This window comes from Macrobrachium nipponense, chromosome 7, assembly GCF_015104395.2.
Source record: "Macrobrachium nipponense isolate FS-2020 chromosome 7, ASM1510439v2, whole genome shotgun sequence".
Taxonomy (NCBI): domain Eukaryota; kingdom Metazoa; phylum Arthropoda; class Malacostraca; order Decapoda; family Palaemonidae; genus Macrobrachium; species Macrobrachium nipponense.
The window spans coordinates 53,800,276-53,825,286 of NC_061109.1; the positions used below are offsets into that span (position 1 = coordinate 53,800,276).

Below are 25,011 nucleotides of genomic sequence, written 5' to 3' on the forward strand. Positions count from 1 at the left end.
GTTTCGTATATGAACAACATTTATTTATCATACAAAAAAAAAGAGAGAGAATTATTATTTCTGCCATAGTACCTCGTACTTCGAACTTAATCCGTTCCAGAAGGCTGCTCAAAGTACAATTTGTTTGAAATATTTAACAAACACCACTGTAAGAAATAAAGGGAATCAGGACAATATGTTCCAGCCAACCGAAAAAGTCCCCCTTTTCACATTTTTTCTATTATCAATGTGTTAAAAAGTTAAATTAAGAGTGTAAAGTAATGAAACAGTACGTTATATGAAGTAATATTTTCTCAATTTTAATTTTTCTATGTACAATTTAAGAACTGTTTGGTGAAAATGGCGCCTGCTGGCTGGGGGATGGAGGGAGGAGAGACGGGAACCCTTTGAGCAAACCCAATTGGTTGCAGTATGCGAAGGTTGATAAAATCAATTTTATTCACATATTAGGTACAAAGACAATCAAAGGAATCGATAGTGTGTGTGTCTGATTGTGACTGTGAGAGAGAGAGAGAGAGAGAGAGTAATCAGCATATTTACACTTGGATTTTAAGTGCACTAAAGAGATTAATTATGCCACAATACATCAAGTTACTGTTGGCAAACGGCAGACTTTTAAAACAAACATGATATTGTTATGATACAATAAAGTTTTATACATACTTACCTGGCAGATATATACATAGCTATTACTCCGTCGTCCCCGACAGAAATTCGAATTTCGCGGCACACGCGGCAGGTAGGTCAGGTGATCTACCCCCCGCCGCTGGGTGGCGGGAATAGGAACCATACCCGTTTTCTAATTCATATTTTTTCTTCCAGCTGTCTCCTGAGGGGAGGCTGGGTGGGCCATTTAATTGTATATATCTGCCAGGTAAGTATGTATAAAACTTTATTGTATCATAACAATATCATTTTTATACATTCAACTTACCCGTCAGATATATACATAGCTGATTCACACCATTGGTGGAGGGTAAAAGACAGCTATTACTGAATATACAGGTAAACACATACGTTTGTAGGTAATAAATAAACTAAAACCTTGGTTTCCTATGTGTTTAGACGAAGGGTCGACTTCCTAGCTATTGCTAGTAGTCTGCTTCGTCTCAAGAGCCTCAGCGAGGATGTGACCTATGGCTAAGAGTTCTTGTAGATCTGTCAATGGGGTCTTATCCACTTACTTGACAGAATCTAGTGGTCATTTGTCAATGGGGTCTTATCCACTTACATGACAATACACCAATGCCTATTGGCATAATTTAAGGAGCACAACACCGATCCCGATCACCTGATCCTAACACAAGGGTTTGTGCTTAATTTGAAAAGAGCTATCCCCAAACTCAAATCAAATAACCCCAGAAAATAATTAAAAAAAAAAATAAAAATAATTAACTAGTTATGGATCAGTGTCGTCTCCCTATCCCAGCAACGCATCCGTGGACACGTATAACAAAGAGAGAAGGATCTCTCATGGGCCCACTTGATCTCCTTCGTGCAAAGAGAAGTCAACACAGAGTTGCATCTCCCGTTATTACAGCTAATATGTCTCTCACGACATATTGTTATGGAAAGAACAAGAATTGTTAAAAGCCCGCACTTCAAGCGCTTTTAATTCTTAGCAGTTTGAAGGAATCATCAAGTTACTCAAGAAGTGCTTTAGAGATTCCACTGTTCCAAAGAAGACCAGGGCTTTCTTTGAAATAGATCTCTTCTGGATGAAGCCCAGAGCCTGGCTTGCGCCTGGCTGGCGCTTCTGGTGCCTCGCGCCAGTCTGGCGCCTCGCGCCTGCCTGGCGTCTCGCGCCTGGCTGGCGCCTTACTCGCGTCTGGCTGTCGCCTCGCGCCTGGCTGGCGCTTCGCTTGCCTGGCGCCTCGCGTCTGGCTGGCTCCTCGCGCCTGGCTGACTTCTCCCCACTTGCTGGAGAGTCGAGCTTGTTAAGAGTCTCGATGAAAACTGGCGATGTCCACCTTTGACACTTTATTGCCTGATTTACTCGCCTCTAGCGCATCTGCGCCAGATTGGAGGCCTACTCCTTCTCCTCATCAGACAATGACAGTGTTTATTTGGACTGTCTTGCTCTGGCGTCTTTACGCCTGTTTGGCATTTGGCGCCTGATTGGCGCTACATTGTCCGAAAGTCAGAACATCCACAATCGTTTATCAGGAGAATGGAAAAGGGTGGAAGAAATTCTTTCACTTTGAGCTTATGGCCTCCGTAACAAGGGGAGGTAATTTTAGTCAGCTACATCCAGAGACGATAGGAAATCTAATAGTCCGAGAGACCAGTCTTCCTCAGAGGAGGATCATACTTGATACTTCCGTTGCTAACGAGCACTCTTCCTACATGTTGATGAGTTCTCTTGTTGCAAAATCTTCCCTATCCTTGCACGAAGGCAGGGAAAGAGCCTGGAAGTCTAACGAGATTCTGAGCTGAAATTGGGAGGATTCCTGATTTCTAGCTCTTTAAATATCTCTTCGAACCTTCTGGGAAGTGGTTTTTTAAGCCCTCATCGTATTCCAAAGACTCTGTCAGCAAACGTTTAAACCTTATCTTCTTTTGTAGATGAGAACATAAATACATTGCCTGGACAACGAATCCTTTATCTGAAAGCGTTGATCCAGGAATAAAAGGTTTTAGTTCTTTTGCCAAACATACCATGCTGGTAGGAACCCATTGCCTAGTCTTTCTAGAATTTGATTCCAGATTCCAAGCCCAAAATTTCACTCGTCCTTTTGGTCGTTTAGTACCAAGAGAAACATTGATGAGGAGCAGTTCCATCATGTCAGAACACGGAATCTGAGGCCCAAATAGGATCCCATTGTAATTATAAGATCTCCTAGTCTTGTCGTATAGAGGTATTGTATAAGATCCCGAAGATCTTAATGCTCTGCTATCTCCAATTCCCTTTATAGAGACAGAGTATAGCCTTTTACTGCGTTCTTTGATAACAGAAATATACAAAGGTGATTCTTCCCTCTGAAAGGGAAGAAAAAACCGCTATGTGGTTCACAGAGATATCGGAAGAGGACAGTTTTCTCATTCCCATACAGCACGACCTGCAGTAAGTCATAATATATCTTATTCATGACTACTGTCATTTACCTTGAAACATCCTCTCATTCATGTCCACTTCTGGTCAGTCTGCACGCAGACAGACTCAGAGTGGAGAGGTTGTTAAGGTCCATTTAAAATAGATGCTGAAAGAATATTCAGACTGTCTTGGAAAAGACTTCCAAAACTTGCTGTGAGAAGAACGTGACCTCTGTGAATCCAACCTCTCTAAGTCTAAAATGAGGCATAACGTATTATCCTCTCTTTCTTTGACGCCCTTTGTCTTACATTCTGTAAAGAGTTTATATTTTAGGGGAAAAAGACTAAATTATATTCCCCTTTCTAAAAATAAAGATGGCGTAGATTGCTACCTCTCTCTTATAATCATTCTTCCCGTCCTTGTGCCTGGGCAACGAGAGAATGGAAAATTCTATCATCGTTATTCAGCAAAACAACAAATTATTATTATCCTATTCTCCTAATAAATGATCCAGGATCGAGGAGAATCATTCAAGATTCCTATCCTAGGACATCAGGCCGTAATGTACGGTTCAAATACTTGAAAAAGCCTCTCACCCAATACTGAGAGCTCTTACGAGTCTTTTCCAGTACCAAAACATTACACGGTCTCCCTTGTTATATGTTTACATAGGAGTAGGATAATATAACATCCTGTTAATAACAATGAAAGAGGAGAAAGAGGAGCTGCATTGTTCAAGGGACTAGCCAAAAACGTGCAATAAAAAAGGGGTTGCCAAGGTCTTTCTAAAACCTGCACCCAGATTAACTTATGAGTCCGATATATTTTCTATCACTTGTCTCATAAGGTTGAGGAAAGCGAGAGACTTCTAAAGATATTGGTTCTCTTCACCATGTAAAGGTCTATAAAGCAGAAGAACCCACTTATCCTGACACGTACTACGTTTGCCTGTGCGATATCTAGAATAATTGTCAGTAGAGGGTTGATCTGGCAAAGAAAGTTTCTCCCAAAACAACTCCTTTTGCCAGGAAAGAAGTCGCTCACGCGACCACTATATCACCTGACATGAGAAGTCTGTTCTTGTTAGAGACTTCCGCAATTTCAGTTAATCCTGACAAGGGCCACGGCCGCCTGTGCGATAACTTGTGTCCCTGTCAGGAAAAAAACTGATCTTGTGTCAGTTCTCAAAGAGGAAACTCTTGGAAAGTCTATCTCCAAATACTGAGAAATTGGAGATCCAGATGTCTTGCGCCTGGTTGGCGCCTCGCTCCTGGGAGGCGTCACGCTTCTGGTTGGCGTCTTGCGACTTGCAGCGTCCTCGCGTTTACCTGGCGCCTCTCTCCTGGGAGGCGTCACGCCTCTGGTTGACGTCACGCGCCTTGGAGCGTCCTCGCGCTTGCCTCGCGCCTCTCTCCTGAGAGGCGTCACGCTTCTAGTTGACGTCTCGCGCCTCGAAGCGTCCTGGCGCTTGCCTAGCGCCTCGCTCTGGGAGGCGTCATGCTTCTGGCTGGCCGTCAACCGCTTTGGAGCGTCCTCGCGCTTGCCTGGCGACTCTCTCCTGAGAGGCGTCATCCTTCCGCGCTTGCTTGGCGCTCTTCTCCTTGAAGGAGGCGTCACGCCCTTCTTGTTGACGTCTCGCGCCTCGTAGCGTCCTGGCGCTTGCCTGGCGCCTCGCTCCTGGGAGGTGTCCTGCTTCTGGTTGGCGTCACGCGCCTCGCAGCGTCCTCGCGCTTGCCTGGCGCCTCGCTCCTGGGAGGCGTCACGCTTCTGGCCCATTACTTGCAACCGTGGTCAGGAAATCTCGATATCAAAATAAGAAGAGGTGCTGTAAGAATCCTATAATTTTACAGTACTTCCATAGTTGGATTTTTCTTCTCAATTTTCCTCTAATTCGAGTATATCGGAAGGGGAATTTTTCTTTCCTCGGTTAATTCTTCCGTATCCCCCCCCCTCTCTTTTTTCCTGAACAAGAAATATTTTGGCTGGCGCCTCCTACTAATTATCTTTATGTTATGTGCCAGAACATCTGTGTCTTTATGGTACCCGACATCCTTTCATATGTTAATTCCGTTCTTATTATGAAAAACTATTATATACGTAGTATAATCCATTCAGGGAAACCATTTCCCACTAAAAGAATGTTTCCCATTCGACTCATACAACTTCTGCGCAATATCCGATTCTAAATACGGTTGTGTCGTTTCTCGAAAGACTTAACCATAGCGTAGTCTTGAAGTGAATCTCTATTACATCTCTCTCCTCACTAAGTATGTACTCTAATAAGACATGCTTTCATAAGTATTAGTGACAAATTAAATAATTAAATGTTCTTGCTGCATTAGAATCCTTTAATCATGTTATCTACGGTAAACAGCATTGAAAGGTTGTAATATCTTTCTTATTGAAAGCTTCCTAACAAAAGGCAGACAATATTTATTTATGACAGCTTAGGTATTCTTCCCTCAATCCGAGGCTAAGACCACGATTGTAGGGAAGAGATACGGTTAGTTATCCCATTCCGCAGGAGAGAGAGCTGTAACCGACCGCTCACGACTGAGAACAACATGGTACTGCCGCTGGTCTCTCTCTCTCAATTCAAAGCGAAAGCAGTCTTCGAAAGCCGACTGGCCTTCCCTTTCCAGAGTTGCCAGTTACTCCATTTAATAAAGGAATCTATTAAAATTTTTACCGAGTTTCAGGAAGTTTTATATAAGCATAATTAAGCGAACGAGACTTCGACAAGTCTAGAAACTAAATAGGTGTCGTCTAAACAATCCTTTTAAACAATTTCTTCCTAGGAAAGTCCTAGAAGGGTACTGGTAATTCATGGAAACCTCTTCTAACACGAAGAAAAATGTTTCTATCCTACTCTCAATTCACCAATAAAGATATGCTTCTCCGATCACTTCTCGAAGACACGAAAGCATCATATAACTCATACTCTAGCATAATAGAATACTCTATAATACTGTTACATTAAGGTAAACCGTATTAATTTAGGAAATTTTGTAAGGATTTCAGTTGACCATTATAGCAATAAATTCGGTATGTGAGTATGCCATGCCATACCGTAGCCTAAGGCGATTTGTCCTAAGCATGGTAGGAGCTAGAAGCTTAAAAGTCATACATATATGCTTTATCACTCAACGAGATCCATATAATTAATTCGATTGACAAATCATCTAAATCATTCTAATCAGAATAGATCTATATCTAAAAATGCACCGATGGGGAATCTTATGTTGAAATAACAATTTCATATCCCCATGGGATAGCGTTCTCGTCTAGTTGCGAAAAAATGTTCGAACAATGACTTTATCACAAATGTTATCGAATGATCTCTAATATTAGAAGGCGCTAAATCGTCGCCTGATTCGAAAGGTGGATCGATTAAAGTCATTCTCATTTTGAATAATTCTACCAGAAGGCATTATACGAGGATCTTCGTCAAATTCATTCATTCGAAGTTCTCCTATCCATCATGGAACAGTAGGCATAAAAAGGGAGAAACACTGTTTTAGGATGCCTTTCCAATGGCTATCCCTGGCAGTCTGGGACGCTCTACAGAACCTGCCGAGGGGACGCCTGACCGGTGGGGATTCTCTGAAACCTCCTTACGGTTTTCGACATTCCTTCTCCTCTGGGCTTGTGAGCTTGGAAGAGGTCTAGACCTGAGAGCGAGACAGAGCCGATCAGACGCACCCTCCATTGTAATGGGGGAACACTATATTCACTTCTTACGTTCAAAGAGTTCGCATTTGAACTATATCCAAAGTCTACAATTTGCAAATATGATATTGTAGATTCTGCGGAGTAAGAAGGTGATGAGGATGCAACAACTACTAGTACTGTTACTACTATAATTGCTCGTTAACACAAGAGCTAATAAAGCTTCTAAAGGATAGTTACTTTTCTGACTTCCCCAACTAGGAAGAAAGATATACATTTCTCAATCAAACTAACACTTATTTGTATTAACGAATAAATATAAGTAATTCCCTTTCATGAAAGTCTAAGTAATTCACTTTCGTGAAAGTGCATGAGTGTCTACCGAAAACTTTGGTAGTTACACGTCACTAATCTTCGAAATTTTCGAAGTTAATATTATCAAAAAGTTAACAAAAGCGTATGCCGAACCAAAGATCCATTACTTCCCTGTAAAAGTTAGCCCAGACGATCGATGGCGATGAAACACGAAAATCCATCAGGAGGAACTGCAAACGTTGTTTACATTCCAAGCGACAGAAAAAATATGAATTAGAAAACGGGTATGGTTCCTATTCCCGCCACCCAGCGGCGGGGGGTAGATCACCTGACCTACCTGCCGCGTGTGCCGCGAAATTCGAATTTCTGTCGGGGACGACGGAGTAATAGCTATGTATATATCTGACGGGTAAGTTGAATGTATAAAAATGAGGATTTTGCAAACAAATAAGTAATAAGTCAAGAATGCAAGAAAAGGAAAAAAAGAGATAAAGTAATTTTTCACAAGGAAGCCATTTCAACAAACAATTGAAGGCATGCAGAAGCTGAAAGTGGCGCCAGTTTGTTTATCACAGAGCTGAGTTACTTTTACAGTAGTAAAATATCGTAACAAGCATTTGTCACTAGATTGGTATTTTACCACAAAAAAAATAAGTGATTTGGGAAAATTGAGTGTAAATGAAAAAAAATGGGTGAATAATCATCCCAGGTAAGCTGATAAGTCAGTGGGAAGCAGAGCCATTATCTCTCTCTCTCTCTCTCTCTCTCTCTTCTTTCTCCTTAATCTCTCTCTCTCTCGTCTTCTCTCCTCTCTCTCATCTCTCTCTCTCTCTCTCTCTCTCTCACAGTGCGCCGAACACTGACTCAAGCAAGCTTTTTTTTTTTTTTACTGTATGCATTTGTTTTCATGTTTTATCATTATGTTAAATTTACTGTGAAATCATTCTATTTTTTACGTGTATTGGTACTGTTTTACGTACACATTATAGCAAAGATTTTACTGGCTCTTCTCTCCTCTACAATACCACAAAGCATCATAACTTACAATCATTCATTCATTATTCCTCAAAAATATAAACGCTCCCTCTCTCTACCTCAAATAAGCTGTGTATCACTGCAATGACGAATGATTTTGTTAATCATTTGTGCTAAATTTTATTGTGAAAAGCTTTATAGACCATCTCACTCTGCACACCGAACACTGGCTCAATTAAGTCTTTTTTTTCTGTATTGCATTTGATTGTTTTCATATTTTATCATTTGATTGTTTTCATATTCATCATTAAGTTAAATTTATTGTGAAATAACATCTTATTTTTTGTGAATTGGTACTGCTTTTACGTACATATTATAGTAAAGATTTTACTGTCTCTTCTCTCCTCAACAATACCACGATGCACAATAACTTGAAATCATTTATTCATTATTCCTCAAAAATATAAACGCTACCTCCCTCTACCTCAACTAAGCTGTATATTGCCGCAATGATGAATGATTTTGTTAATTCTATTGTGAAAAGCTTTGTTCTTTCATTTACTATTTTGTTAATTTTGTTTAACTAGACCGTCTCACTTGGCGCACCTAACACTGGCTCAATTAAGACTTTTTTCTTTTTTTCTGTATTGCATTTGTTAGTTTTCATATTTTATCATTATGTTAAATTCATTGGGAAATTTGCTTATTATGTGAATTGTTATTACTTTACATACATACAGTAATATTTTAACTCCCTCTTCTCCTTCTCTCCTCAACATATCAACGCTCCCTCGTTAAGTCTCAAGTCAGCTGGGCGTGATGTCACCGCAGTTACGTACGATTTTCTACATTTTTATGCTAAAAGTCATATTGAAATCTAGTTAATATTAAATGCTTTATACTTTTATTTATTTTGTCGGATATTGTTATCATTAAACTATATATTGTATATGAAAAAAAATTAATACAGTTTAACTTGTAAGACCCAGTAGGCCGTCGAATACAAGTATAAACTAGATAATCAGTCAGTTCGAAGTACGAGCATTTATTCGACAAACAATGCAAAATTTTCTCGAAAATTTTTGAAAAACGGAAAGTTCGACAAACAGGTACCTTATTGAAACTTACTACAGTATTAATCAATATTAATACTGGAAAATTACTAAATGATTTTCATTTCATAAAAATGTATTTAGTCATGAAAATAACATCAAAAATACACTAATTAGCGCATATTTATCGATGGACAAATATTTGTTAATACTAATAGCTATCCTGGCCACAGCAGTAGACCCTAAGTCCAGCAACGACAGTCTGGAAGACAGAAGAGGCAGTAGACTCCATAGTAGAGGCCTCTTGAAAAGTCAAGGAAGGGTCGTCATCCCTTACCTGATCCAGGGTCAAGCCAGGCTTTGGATGGATTGCATCTGAATTGAGGTGACGAGGCAACAGCTGAACTAAATTATTAGTAGAATAATATTTCCCATGCTGCACAAGAGGAGGAGGGAGAAGCTTAGATGACCTATTAGACCCAGGGAGCCATCCTGACCCCAAGACCAAAGCATTAATGTGCTGAAAATTTGATTGAGAATGCCCAGAACAAGGAAGCTCAAACAAAGCTCTAGCATCCCGCCTCGGACTAAGCAAGGCCTTTATGCCCGTAGGGGTCATAGAAGACTGAGTGTGTGTGTCCTCCCCACCAAGATTATCGAACTCACAAAAGAGATCAGTAACCTCTGAAAAAGAAGACAGAAACATTTGACTCTCCCCTACTCTGGTTCCGGCAAAGGAGATCGACAACGCAAAGCAAAATGCCTAGAAGGATCCTCATCCTTCCCTAATGCCGAATGGAACGGCACTTACTACAAGTTGTATGGGGGTCAGTAATTGAAGTAAAAAATCTCGAACATGGAAATCCTGGAACACCCAGACACATATGTTTACAGGGCCTAAAACTCTTGGCAGAATCTGTGATAAAAGACAAGCAGGCATATACACACACACACACACACACACATACTGAAAGCAAAGGACAAATGAATCATGGGCTAACAAAGAAACTGGGTGGGGAAGGAGACCGCAAAAGTGAAACCACTCTTCAAGGCAGTCAAAGAAAGACTGATGCATCATGAGGTACCAAGCCCGGACGGTGACCACCTTCCACCTCGTGTACGCATGAGTTGCCAGATGCCACAGATTCCTTACTTACTGGGACTATAAATGGCATTACATCACATCACATTGATCTTGTGGCTTTATCACTAATGTTTTACCCTCCACATTAAAATTTTAGTTTTTAAAGCTTTTCGCTCATAGAATTTTTGACCACACCTATTCTTTAAAAGTTCATTAGTTTAATTGGTAGGTCCCAAAAAATGCAATAAGTTTGCATGTTAGTATTAAAATGTCTCTTCAGTTTTCTTTATTTTTTCAATCCTCTCTCACTTTCAAGTACAATTATGAGTCAAGTTTAAACCTAATATAGTATTTGGTAGTTAAAATGTTTACTTAAAATTACCACAGAAATTATCACCACATTTTAATTACACTATCCTTACCTTTCTAATATCTTCACATTCTTCTTCAGCTCGGACTCTTCCTGCTAGAATAAGATATCCTTCATCTGCAAGATGTTGATCCCAATCATAAAATTTGGCTTCTTGTTTTGGAGCAAGACGATAACGTTCAGCCCAACGAAAAAGATCTCGAAGAGTGATGAAAGATTGTTTCCCCTGTCACAGATACAAAATAATGTCTTGTATTTCATTTACAGCAAACCCATTACTAAAAGATTCAAATTGTTACATAATAGAAAAACTTTACATTATAGAAAATATGAGCAAAGATAGATTAAAGTAAATGTACAGCACAGCAGTAAAATTGTTCACATATGGTATTAAAAAATGTTACAAAAAATACCTGGAAAATATTTGAGCCTCTTCTCATTTTTTGCAACTCCTTGAGAACAGAAACCATTTTTTTACTGTATGACAAAGGCACCTCACACCTCATGTGTAGTATCACTTCTAGTTCTGATGGAGGAATTTCATCAAAATGTAGCTCCACAAATCTGTTGCGGAAAGCACGAGACAACACCTGCAAAAGTAAAAAGATCAAGACAGACCAAAAAAAGTATGTGGTTAAACAACAAACTTTGTTACTTGAACATAAAAATCAAAGAAATACAATAAAGCAAGTGTTACACTTTGAACCAAATCTCTCAATGAAACAAACCTTTCGTCCACCATATAAACCAGGAGGATTCTGTGTGGCAAATAACATAAAATGCTTGTGTGCTCTGACAGTCTCCTGAGTTTCAGGTATGAATAATTCACGGTTATCATCCAGAAGTCTATTCAAAGCTTCCAGCACATCTGTTGGAGCTAAATTTAACTCATCTAAAATGATCCAATATCCTCTACGCATTGCTTTCACCAAGATACCTGCAATAATATATATATAAAATTAAAATGTATGAAAATTTAGAGACAAACATCATATACTTAGGTTTATGAATACACACATACTTAAGGAAACATAATCCAATCAGATGTTGGTATACAAAAATGGCAAAAATGGTAAGAAATAACTGAAACTACCACACCCACTCTTCATTTTTCATGTACAAATCAGAATGTTTATAGAGATCTGCATCTGCGGACGAAGAGCAACTACAAAAAATAGGTTTTTCCTAGTTTCTTCTTATATCAAAGCTTTTCTTATATTGAATCTTCTCAAATTTCCTTATAATTCTTTTCACTCCCATGTTAATATTGGACAAAAATTGGCCAATGTTCATACTTTGGTAGAGATATAATACCAGTATATTTACAGCAGTCTTCCATCTCTATACAAGAGAAGGTAGTGAAATAAGGGGGCTACAACAAATTTTATAATTGATTTGTATTTTTCATAACTAACAAACTTGAGGTCTTAAAATTAGGATAAATCTTCTACCACCAGCTGGAAACTAGTCAAGTTAAACAAAAATTGTGTATGTAGGAGATTATTGGCATCTGTGCTTGATAAAGAGTTATGTGGCACAATCCACATACCCAACAGCAACCCGTGATCGTATTCTTCCAATCCAGGTTGGTTGTCAGACGGGTGGTTAGAGGTGGGCCTTTGTATGTTAAGACCTCAGGTTTGTTAGTTATGAAAAATACATATTGATTAAAAAATGTGTAATTTGTTCACATACAAAACAAAACCTTGGTCTTAACATTAGGAAACACTTACTTTTGGTAGGAAGTAATATTAATCAAATGAAGGTTTGCCACCTTTGATCAGTTTCCTGATAAAAGAATTCTAAGAAAAACTGACCCTTCTTTCAGAATCTAAGACATATATAAATATCATAGATTCAGACATCTGGGTTTCTATACAATGCCCTAGTTCATTGTATTTACGGAAGATAAGAAGCTATCTATTCTTATAATAACAAACCAACGTATGTATCTACTTATATAGCTTAGTTATCATTCCTCTCTCCCTTGCTACAGAGAGGAATGTCTTGCTACTGATAGGTATCTTACACTTATGATTACTGTAACAGTATGGCTGCTTCACTCACCTGTACCTGTCTGTTCCAGCTTATGATGGTACTCTCTTTTTACTGCCCGTAGGTAAAGGAGACAGAAAATAGAAAAGAAAAGAGACCACTTATCTCATTCATTCCCTTTTCATACCCTCATCTCAGACATGATGCAAACTAACCCGCCAGGGGCACTGGATGAGCTACATAACTGGTTGAGCAGCCACCACCGGACCCACGGAAAAAATGTGTCCAAGGACCTATAGGCAACATCCTTCAAGTAAAAGGAATTGAAAGTGGTTTGACATAACCATGAGCCAGCTCTCAATATTTTATGAGCAGACATATTCTTCTTAAGTGACATTTTGTTCATGCCACTTACCTGACAGATATATATATAGCTGTATTTTCTGAAGTCCGACAGAAATTTCAAAACTCGCGGCACACGCAGTGGGCGGCCAGGTGGTAGTACCCATTCCCGCCGCTGGGAGGCGGATATCAGGAACCATTCCCATTTTCTATTCATATTTTTTTCTGTCGCCGGTCGGTAAACAACTGTTTACAGACCTCTGCTCAGGATTTTTTGGAATTTGACTCGCTTTTAAGTATCTGATTGGTTTTTTGGTATTGAATTGGATTGTTGAATTGGCATGCGCGATAGTGGACCGTTTTTTTGATTTTGGATTGACTTTTCTATATAAGATATGTCTGGATCAAGTACTGTGAGTTTCAGAGTGTGTGTGAGGGCTGATTGTAAGGTGAGGCTACCGAAAGCATCGGTAGACCCCCACACAGTATGTATGAGTTGTAGGGGGCATAATTGTTTGATTGATAATCGGTGCAATGAATGTGAGAGATTGACCGATGATGATTGGAGAGTATATGAGTCCTATCGCCTTAAATTGGAGCGCGATAGGATCAGGAGGTCTTCCTCCAGGAGTGGTTCTACCAAAGGTAAGGCTAACATCTCTCCTACATTAACACCTGTAGAGTTTGCAACCCCTAAACCTGTGTTGCCTTCGGGCTCTGATTCTGTGTCGGGAGAAGCGAATGCTCTCTCTCTGATTTTGGAGTCTCTTCGCACTCTGGAGACCAAAGTGAAAGCCTTAGAAACTGGCTCGGTGCAAGTGTGTGATCGTGCCCCACTAGTGTTGTGGAGGGGGCGTCAGATCGGCCCCATAATGCCTCTAGGCCTAGACCTCTATCAGACTCCCAAGACTCAGGGAGTAGGTATGTCGAAAGCCGCAAGAGGGTTACGGGGGCTTCCCACCGATCTGGCGTCCCTTCGGCAGACCTTGTAGCAAAGTCCCAGGCTGCCAAGGAGCGCGCACGAGCGCGCGTCCTTAAAGAGTGCTTTTCGTCCTCCGAAGCGTCCTCCCCGCGCAAGGGGTGGAGCGCTCGGAGAGACTCTCGTCCTCTGAAAGAAAAGGACGTTTCGTGCGGAGGACGCTTCACCGTCCTCTTTCGCCACTTTCGTCGGAGGATGCGTATGACGCTTTTCCGCCTCAGAAAAGGGGTAAGATCTCCTCCGATGAGGACGCTGGGTTGCGTGCACAGGCGCATATACCTGAGAAGCAGGTAGCTGTACCTGTGAGAAGGAAGGAGGCGTCCCCTCGCCCCTCGTCTTCTCGCAGGATCAGTCCTGCTTCCTCTGTTCGTTCTTCCCCAACGAAGAACATTCTTTTGTCCCTTCAGGACCAGCTATCGACGCTTATGGCTCAGAGGACTCGCCCAGCAGCAGTCGAGCCTAAGCGGAGGAAGGACCTTAGACTGCCTGTCAAGAGGACGAAGCAGTCTCCTTCTCCCTCACCTACTTCGTCTCGTTCGCCGATCGCTTCTCCTTCGGCGATTCGCCGATCTCGTTCGTCCTCTAGAAGGACGTTACGTCAGGACGCTTTTGAGGAGGACGCTCTGCACGACGTTCGACAGGACGCTCGTCAGGACGCTAGGCGGGACGCTTGGCAGGACGTTGGCAGGACGTTCGGCAGGACGTTCGGCAGGACGCTCGTCAGGACGCTTGTCAGGACGCTTGGCAGGACGCTAGGCAGGACGTTCGTCAGGACGCTCGCCAGGACGCTCGGCAGGACGCTCGCCAGGACGCTCGGCAGGACGCTTGGCAGGAAGCTCACCAGGACGTTCAGGGCTCTTTTCAAGACGCTTTTGGGGATTCCGACCAAGAAGTCGTACCCCCAGACGCTAGTTTACGCGCACAGGCACGTATTCCAGCGAAAAGGTCTTCTTTTTCGTTTGAGAAACGTAAGGACGCTTCTCTGGCAAGTGAGACTGCCGCGGATGGCGCTAAGGACGCTCGTCCTCGTCAGGACGCTCTACCTTCATCAAGTAGTAAGCGTCATAGAGAAGACAGCCGAAATAAGGCTGCCTCTAGCAAGGATAGGGGTCCTTTGATCAAGCCAAGACCCGACATTAGGACGCCCTCTCCGGACAGACGGTCTCCTCTTCCGTTTAGAGAAGAAGGAGAGCTGAGTAGTTCGGCTGAATCGGTTGAAGAGGAACCTTCTGCAGCCCCTTCAATCTCGGACTATAAAGTCCTCGTGCGGCTCTTGCGTTCTTCTTTCGAAGACAAGTTTCAGCCCGCAGCTCCCAAGTCTCCTCCTTCGCAGTTTTCTTCATCTAAAACTGGAAAAACCCCGGAGTTTGTAGAGATGAAAACTTCTCTCTCCACCAAACGTGCCTTTAAGAAACTCCAAGATTGGATGATACGAAGGAGAGATCAAGGCAAGACGACCTTCGCCTTGCCGCCAGCTAGACTTAGCGGAAAAGGGGGCATTTGGTATAGAACCAAAGATGAAGTAGGAGTTCGTATCCCTTCTTCGGCTCAAGGAGATTTCTCCAGCCTAGTGGATTTGCAGAGGAGGTCTCTTTTACCCTCTGCTAAAGTAACCTGGACCTCTACGGAAACTGACCATCATTTGAAGGGTCTGCTCAGGACGCTGGAAGTGTTCAACTTCCTTGACTGGTGTTTGGGAGTTCTGGATCTGCAAGCGAGAAGCCCAGAATCTCTCAGTCTGGGGGAGCTGTCCAGCGTGTTAGCATGTATGGACAAAGCCGTCAGGGATGGTTCGGAGGAGATCGTATCTCATTTTGGAACGGCTTTATTGAAAAAGAGAGCTTTGCTGTGCAACTTCACAGCTCGTTCGGTAACTCCAGCTCAGAAAGCGGATTTGCTGTTTTCGCCTCTTTCGAACCATCTCTTCCCCCAGACTTTAGTAAAGGACCTGACGAACAGTTTGCAAGAGAAGGCAACTCAGGACCTTTTGGCCCAGTCTACAAGACGGTCAGCCGTACCTTCAACCTCTTCAGCTGCGGTTCGACCGCCGAAGAAAGTTAAGCCCTTTCGTGGGGCTCCCCCTCGAGAGCAGCTCCTCGAGGAGAGGGTTTTCACGAGGAAGAGCTTCCTTTAAGCCAAAGCCTTCCAAGTGAGAAGCATGTCCTTCAGACACCAGTCGGAGCCAGACTGAAGTTTTTTTGCGGGAGCGTGGAGAGAGAGAGACACGGACTCTTGGTCCCTCAAGATCGTGGAGCAGGGGTACAAGATCCCCTTTTTAGATCTTCCTCCTCTTTCTACGACTCCCAGAGACCTTTCTCCATCCTATCAGGGAGAAAAGAAGAAAGTATTATTCGATCTCCTTCAGCAGATGATCGACAAAAGAGCGGTGGAACAAGTCGCGGACCTGGGGTCCCCAGGTTTTTACAACAGGATCTTCCTAGTACCGAAGCAGTCGTCAGGTTGGCGTCCAGTTCTAGATGTAAGCAGGCTCAATCTTTTCGTGGAAAAGACCAAATTCACGATGGAGACGCCTCATTCTGTTCTGGGAGCCTTGAGACCGGGCGACTGGATGGTGTCCTTAGACTTGCAGGACGCGTACTTTCACATCCCGATCCACCCTCTTTCAAGAAAGTATCTAAGGTTTGTCTTAGACAAAAAAGTGTGGCAGTTCAGAGCTATGTGTTTCGGACTGACCACGGCTCCAATGGTGTTCACTGTAGTAATGAAGAACGTAGCGAGGTGGCTACACTCTTCGGGAATAAGAGTTTCCCTGTACCTCGACGACTGGCTGATCAGAGCGTCGTCGAGAGAGAAGTGTCTGAAGGACTTGCAGTTCACTTTAGCCCTAGCGAAGTCCCTGGGACTTCTGGTCAACCTCGAAAAGTCGCATCTGACCCCAACACAGTCCATCGTGTATCTGGGGATTCAGATGGATTCAGTGGCTTTTCGAGCGTTTCCGTCCCAGGAACGTCAGCGGCTAGGCTTAGAAAAGATCTCAGCCTTTCTAAGGAAAGAGACTTGCTCGGCGAGGGAATGGATGAGTCTGCTGGGGACCATTTCCTCGCTAGAAAGGTTTGTTTCCTTGGGGAAGACTGCACATCAGGCCTCTCCAATTTTTCCTTGCGGACGAGTGGAAGGCCAAGGACGATCTCAATGCCATATTGAGAATATCGCTTCCGATCAAGAACCATCTAAGATGGTGGTTGGACCCTCAGAAGCTTCAGGAGGCGGCCGTGTCCCTAAGTCTTCTGAGGGCCCCGACCTAGTGTTGTTCTCCGACGCTTCCATCACGGGCTGGGGAGCAACACTAGCAGGGAAGGAAGTGTCAGGCTCCTGGAGAGGGGAACAGGTAGCCTGGCATATAAATGTCAAAGAACTGGCAGCAGTATTTCTGTCCCTGCAGTTCTTCGAAAGGAGTTTGGAGAACAAGATTGTTCAGATAAACTCGGACAATACCACAGCACTCGCTTATTTAAAAAATCAGGGAGGAACACACTCCAGAACGTTGTTTTCCCTAGCGAGAGAGATTCTGCTGTGGGCAAAGAGAAAAAATGTGACTATCCTGACGAGATTCATTGCAGGAGTGCAAAAACGTCAGGGCAGATCTCAGTCGTCGGGAACAAGTCCTACCGACGGAATGGACCTTGAACGAAGACGTTTGTCGAGACCTTTGGACGTTGTGGGGACGTCCACTGGTCGACTTATTCGCGACGTCAAGGACCAAGAGACTTCCTCTTTACTGCTCCCCGGTCCTGGATCCAGAAGCAATCGCGGTAGACGCTTTGCTTTGGAATTGGACGGGTCTAGACTTGTACGCCTTCCCACCATTCAAGATTTTGGGGAAGTCATGAGGAAGTTTGCGGCCTCAGAAGGACGAGGTTAACCCTGATCGCTCCGATGTGGCCAGCGAGAGAATGGTTCACAGAGGTCATGTCTTTTCCTTGTAGACTTTCCAAGGACATTGCCCTGGAGGAAAGATCTACTCAAACAGCCCCACTTCGAAAGGTTTCACCAAAACCTCTCCGCTCTGGGTCTGACTGCGTTCAGACTATCGAAAGTTGGCCAGAAGCGAGAGGTTTTTTCGAAAGCAGCTGCGAGAGCAATCACACATGCAAGACGTGCTTCCACAAGAGCTGTTTACCAATCGAAGTGGGCTTCCTTCAGGGCATGGTGTAAAAAGGAGGGAGTTTCCTCTTCCTCGACCTCTGTGAACCAAATAGCTGATTTTCTGCTCTCCTCAGGAATGTGCAGAAATTAGCGGTCCCTACCATCAAGGGATATAAAACGCATGTTGTCAGCGGTTTTTAGGCACAGAGGCCTTGACCTGTCTGACAACAAGGACATTCATGACCTAAAGTCTTTCGAGACCTCGAAGGGTTCCTCAAATGAGACCTCCATCATGGAACCTTGACGTAGTCCTTAAATTCCTTATGTCAAGCCCTTTCGAACCGCTTCAGGCAGCGTCTCTTCGAAACCTGACAAGGAAGGCTCTTTTCCTAACTTCTCTTGCGACGGCTAAGAGAGTTAGTGAAATTCAAGCGTTTAGCAAGTTAATGGGATTCAAAGGAGACAATGCTGTCTGCTCGTTGAACCCAACTTTCTTGGCAAGAATGAAAATCCTTCGAACCCTTGGCCGAAGACTTTCGAGATCAAGGGTATGTCAAGTCTGGTGGGCCAAGAACCAGAGAGAGTCCTGTGCCCGGTCAGGGCTCTCAAGTTCTACGTGCATAGAACGAAAGAGGGTTTGTAAGAGGTCCCCCTCAGGTAATCTCTGGTGCTCTGTGAAGAGACCAGAGTTACCTTTATCGAAGAATGCTGTTGCTTTCTTTCTAAGGGACATCATTTCGGGAGGCTCATTCATCTTTCCAGAAAAGACTGATTTGAGCCTCTTACGAGTGAAAGCGCACGAAGTTCGAGCCGTCGCTACCTCTCTTGCCTTCCAAAAGAACATGTCAATCAAGGACATCCTTGATTGCACCTTTTGGAGGAGTAACTCCGTCTTCGCCTCACATTACCTAAGGGATGTGAGAACGATTTGACGATTGTAATGCACTGGGGACCATACGTTTCTGCGGACACAGTATTGGGGTTCCGGGAAGTAGCTCTTTCCCTATCCCTTAGTTAGGATTAGGTTAGTTTGTTGTTGTGTTTTTAGGTTGTGGTGAGTCTTATGTGAAGATCTCCCATCCTTTAGTTAGTTTTAAGGGGTTTTTTGTGAATAGTTGGTCAGGTGGTGGTCAGTTGCTTCGTTGCCTCATTTGTGGCATGGCCTCGATGGTCTTGTCACGTTGAGGTCTCGTACCCGTTGACAGATCATCCAGAGCGCACCAGCACTACAGGTCTCCACCTGGCTGGCAACTCTGTTTTAAGCAAAAGCAGCCTACGTGACAGTAATCACATAGTCTACTTTGCAAACAGGTGAGGAACCAAGATGTATATCATCTACTTAATTTAAGTTTCCTAAAAAATCCTATTCTGTCTCTTCCCACCATCCGAAGGTGGGATTCAGCTATATATATATCTGTCAGGTAAGTGGCATGAACAAAATGTTATTGTTATTATACAATTAAGTTTGTTCATACTTACCTGGCAGATATATATAATTAAAGTGCCCGCCCTCCTCCCCTCAGGAGACAGAGGCATTAATAAATATGAATAGAAAATGGGAATGGTTCCTGATATCCGCCTCCCAGCCGGCGGGGGAATGGGGTAATACCACCTGGCCGCCCACTGCGTGTGCCGCGAGTTTTGAAATTTCTGTCGGACTTCAGAAAATACAGCTATATATATATCTGCCAGGTAAGTATGAACAAACTTAATTGTATAATAACAATAACATATTAGGGCTCAGACCTCAAATGCCATGATCAATTACCCTCATGATGTCATCTGAATCTCTTGCCTCTGTTGAATAGGATTCCTGATTTTTTCTCTTAACCAAAATGAAACTGTATTCCTGGACTTTTCTTTCTTGACCCGGCCTGTGCTAACACAAACTCTTCAACATGCTGGTCTTAGATATCTAAGTTTTTTTTCTTATAAAGATGATATTGTTATGATACAATAAAGTTTGTTCATACTTACCTGCAGATATATATAGCTGTATTTTCTGAAGTCCGACAGAATTTTAAAAAACTTCCGACACACGCAGTGGTTCGGCCAGGTGGTTAGTCCCCATTCCCGCCGCTGGGAGGCGGGTATCAGGAACCATTCCCATTTTCTATTCATAATTTTTATTTCCACTGTCCCCTGATGGGGAGGTGGGTGGGCGGTATCTTGATTATATATATTCCTGCCAGGTAAGTATGAACAAACTTTATTGTATCATAACAATATCATTTTTGTTCATGAAACTTACCTGTCAGATATATATATAGCTGAATCCCACCTTTGGAGGTGGGAAGGGACAGAATAGAAGGATTTTGGGAACAAATGCATGCAGATGATTTACATCTTGGTTCACCCCTGTTAGCATAGCTGACTTCGTGATTAACTGTCACCCAAGTCTGCTTCTGCTTTACTAGAGTTGCCAGCGAGGTAGAGACCTATAAAGCTGGTGCACTCCAGATGATCTGTCAACGGGGGCGTGACCACAATGTGACTAGACCATATTGACCATACCATGAGGGCTAAGAAGTAAAATAAATTATATATATAATATATATATCACCACCTGACCAACTAGCCAAGTTAAGGTGTGTTAACTAAGGCTTAAGAGTTAAGAAGTCGCCGTTGTCGGCGACTCAACAACTAAATTAAGAGCTCTTCCTAACCATTTCTACAGGATAGGATGAGTGGTACTTCTTGCCCCCAAGATTGTGTCTGCAGACACGTATGGCCCTAGCGAGCAGCAGATCTCATATGCCATCTTCACATCTCGCAGGGAGTGTGAAGTGAACACAGTTGCTTCGCTAAAACATGGTACTCAGGATGTTGCTGAGTGCCATGCTCTGTTGAAATGCTTCCGAGGCCGCGCCCTCACCTCGTGAGCATTCAGATAAAAAGATTTTCAAATCTTTGTGCAAACACAATGAAGGAGCAATTTTTGAAAGAACTCCTTACACTAAAGCCAGGGTGTTCTTCGATATGGGCAAGTCTGGTCTTTTTCGGAACACTGCAGATTGCCCGAATGACTTCGACTTTCTTGAGTTTTATGTAGATAAAACTTGAGAGACCCGACAGGCACAGGACTCTCTCTGGCTCCTGCCCACTAACTTGTGCCATCCTTGCTTCCAAGCTCCTGGCCCAAGGACAAAACAGGTTTCCATTCTTAGGCCACAAAGGAAGGCTTAGAGAGCACACCGCCTTGTGTTCTCCAAAGCCAAAACTTGTGACGATGGCTTAAAATCTCACTAACCCTCTTTGTCGTATCTAGGGTGGTTAGAAGAAGGCCTTCCTGATCACATGCAAGAAGTTAACAGGTAGGAGAGGTTCGAATGCTTTGACATCAAGAACTTCAGACTACGTCTAAGTTCCATATTGAAAGCTTCGATCTGGACATGCACAGTCAGTCCGTCTGTACTAAAGTCAGGTGACCGACCAGTTGACCAGTCAGACGAATCAAGGACAGCAAGGCTGTACCCTGAAGACCATAAGGTACTATTCTTCGCTGAAGGATGAGTGTCTGGACTGCCTGGGCGATTCAATCTAAGCAAACCTTGGGGGTGTATCAACGCAACCCAACGTCGTCAGCGAATCAACTCCCTGACTCGAGCTTCTGGTGCCAGTAGAAAGGAGCGGGAGCAAACAAGGGCGTTCAGTCCCGAAGTAAGAAATGCCCTGACAGTCCAACCGGTCTCATGTTACACATCATCGGGGGTGTATAGAAACGCAACCGACTTCGTCAACAAGAAACTCAGGGCTACTATATGTCGCCTGATCTCGCACGAGTGTCTGACTCCGAGAAAACAGGTGAGACAAAAAGTAGATGGTGATCGAGATTCCACAGAACTCAAAGATCGTGAAGGGCTTTGTTGTTTGACAGACGCAAATCTCTGAGCCCAAAGGCCGTCAACAACATATTTGCGTATTCTTTAATAGTTGTGACTGCCAGCTTATCCCATTCTTCAGACGGAAATGGAAGACGGTAATCTTATTCCTGTCAACATCTCGATAGCCTGAACGTAGTCAGACTCAGAGCGGAGAGGTTATAGGTACCTTTCGAGTTAAGAGTAGACCGACTCTTCTCGGAAAAGGTCCTTGGAAAGTGAACTAGGAAGTATGTGACCTCTGTGAATCCAGGATCCTGAAGGCCAACATGGGGCGATCAGCATCATTGTCGCTCCCTGTGACGTCATAATCCTCTTATTACATTCCTAAACGATTGATTGAAAAAAAAAAAAAAAAAAAAAAAAAAAAAAAAAAAAAAAAAGGGGAGAAAGAGACTAAACATCCATCCCCGTTCAATATCATAGGATGGCATTTAATGGTACCGATCCCGGATCGAGAATAAGGGAGCAGAGAAGAAGAAGCCTCTTCGTCCTCAACATATCGAAGAGAAGAATGAAAGGGCGTCCCTAAAGTCTCCACAACTCTCAACTTACTTCTAAATAAATATTCCACTCGGAAGTCAATAGTTGCTGCCGTCGATCGAGACGATTCGTACGGACTTTTGCAATCCTGTAACGAACCTCTAGAGGATCGTTACATTCTACGCCTGTTGTTATAATAGGCTCTTTCTCGTAAACTCGAACAGGGACCGAGAGAAGATACTTCTTAAGATATGAGAGAGCTGTGGAATATCAGAGTTGATCTGGACCACTGGTTCCCAAAAACTCGTTTCGAGGACTGGAGGGACTACCGAATCGCTTTACTTCTTTCAGATTAAGATCCAGGACATTTGAAACCCTATCCAGATGTCCGGCACCTTCTTTCTATCACCTCAGGTGATAGACGCACTGAGAGATGTTCAGAATCATTCCTAGATCTTGAATAATATTTGTTTCCCGGTAGGAAAAAACTGTGATCTTAATTGCAGTCTATTCGGGGAAACAAACTTCTTCAGGAAGGAAATGGTCCCAGCAAGCTCATCCATTCCCTCCCCAGTCCCCGAGTAGCTTACTTCCCTAATAAGGCTGCGTTTTTGCCTAAGCAGGAGAGCATATAAAAGTGCAATGTTGCGGTAGACTCGTAGTTCTATACCGTGCGGTAACGAGCACCGAAAGGATTAAGAGATAACTCTATTGAACATAGTAAGGCAAAACGATTCAACGTTTATTCATTCACGTAAGAAATCCCTTCAATCTTAGGCTAAAGTCCGTGATTGTAGGACAGAGATACAGTTAGTCAGTCAATCCCGCAGGAGAGACGTAACCGCCAGCACAGAGATACGGTTAGTCAGTCAATCCCGCAAGAGAGAGAGACGTAACCTACCGCGCATGACAGCGCACGATCTGTTACTGGTGGCTCGGTTGGACTGGAGGACAGACACAGCGTGACAGCAGCAGCCAGCAGCTTACGAATGTCGTCTCTTAACTTTATGTCTGGGTTGCCAGCTACCCTATTCTACGAAGAAATAGGTCCGTTATTTTTTGAGCAGATAGACTCTCAAGCTGGTATATTTAAGCGAAACAGAAAACGCTAAATATATAGATGCGTTTGTGTCGTCAGAACACTACCATACAACGGTAAAAGATAAATCGGAAACTCCTGGAAGGCTGCAGGGAGTAAAACGATTAAATGTCCTTAAAATAGACAATAGACCTCTCGGTTGCCATCCGAAGAGGTAACTACAGCAAGCGTATATGACTTGAACCAACCAGAAATAAAATAACGCAAGGCAAAATGATATTGTTATGATACAATAAAGTTTGTTCATACTTACCTGGCAGATATATATATATATATATATATAGCTGAATTCGGAAATACAGCTACATACATATCTGACAGGCAAGTTTCATGAACAAAACTTAAGAGAATCGAAGCAGTCAGCTCAAGCTTCTTATGTTATTGGACATAAGCGTTCATTGACGTAGTCTACAAGTCTATTTCTTGTACGAGTCTGCGAATGACGAATGAGAGCTCTTCCGAATCTTGTCAATAAGAGCTTATTCGCTTACGCAATATCAAGTTAATGAGATGTTTGTCAATGAGAACTAACCCATTTACGGGACAAAGAGATATTTTGTCAATGAGGGGATACCCACTTACTTGACAAAACGATAGTATATTGTCAATGGGGGAAAGTCACTGAATTGACAAAACGTAATCCAGGAAGTCGAGCATTTTATTTTTCCGATTCCCGTCTCAAACGAGGAAGGGGCAAGAATCCTGTTAAGAGACTAGGCTTACGGCAGGTAGAACGACGATGTTCAATTCGGCAGCGTAGTCCCGACTAGAAACTAACAAAACCTATCATCTGAAAAACCCTTTCAGATGGGCTAAAAAGCTTGCAAAATTATCCTGGGAAGAGGAAGAAATTCTCCAACCAGCTTCCTCTCCCGTATCACAACTAAAGCCTGCTAAAGCTTAAAATTTATTGGCAGTATGGCAAAAGAAGTCCTATCTTGCGCTTTCCTGAAGAGCGTCCTTTTGATGAGTACCTTTGCAAGAATCCTACTGAACATTGCCGAGAGTCCTGACGTGCAGGACATCGAGCCTTTACCTAACCCGTAACTGCCTTATCGCAAAGTCTTGACTGCGGTAGAGAAAACGAGATCTTCCCTAGAGCTTTCCTTAACTCCATCCACCTTTGCGAAAAGCAATATAATATTGACAGAGACCTCTTGAATTCACGAAACCCGAGGTCTTGCTGGGTTTCGAAGACGAAGTTGTCTGTTCACTTTAAGCTTCCTCCGAAGCACTGCTTACTTCACATTCTTTGCATGTGAGGTATAAGGTATCACCGAAGGTAGAGGTAAAAATTCTTGAGGCCCAAATCGTAAACAAGAGCTTGAAGAGTTCAATAGAAACGTTCAGCCAGGCGACACACCTGGCGTGCGCTGGCGCGCGCGCTCGGCGTCCACTGGCGAGCAGCGAGCACGCTCGGCGTCCACTGGCGCGCGCGGAGTGCGCTCGGTATCCACTGGCGTGCGCTCGGCGTCCACTGGTGCGCGCTTGGCGTGCACCCGCGCGCGCCTGGCGTCCATCCGAACGTCCCGTCCAAGCCGAGCGTCAAAAGAGCGTGCAGAAAAGCGTCACGCTCCTGACAGGCGTCAAAACAAGCGAGATACATCTCGGAGAGAAATCCGATTG

At 43.3% G+C, this 25,011-nt stretch overlaps 1 protein-coding gene across 1 annotated transcript in view; it reads right to left on the reverse strand.

Annotated features, from left to right (window-relative positions):
• The window catches only part of LOC135217317 (midasin-like), a 236,269-nt gene that overhangs the window by 170,939 nt on the left and 40,319 nt on the right, over positions 1-25,011 (reverse strand). The window contains 3 exon segments of the mRNA XM_064253103.1: positions 10,552-10,725; positions 10,913-11,089; positions 11,228-11,436. Of these exon segments, the coding sequence (XP_064109173.1) occupies positions 10,552-10,725; positions 10,913-11,089; positions 11,228-11,436 (560 nt within the window).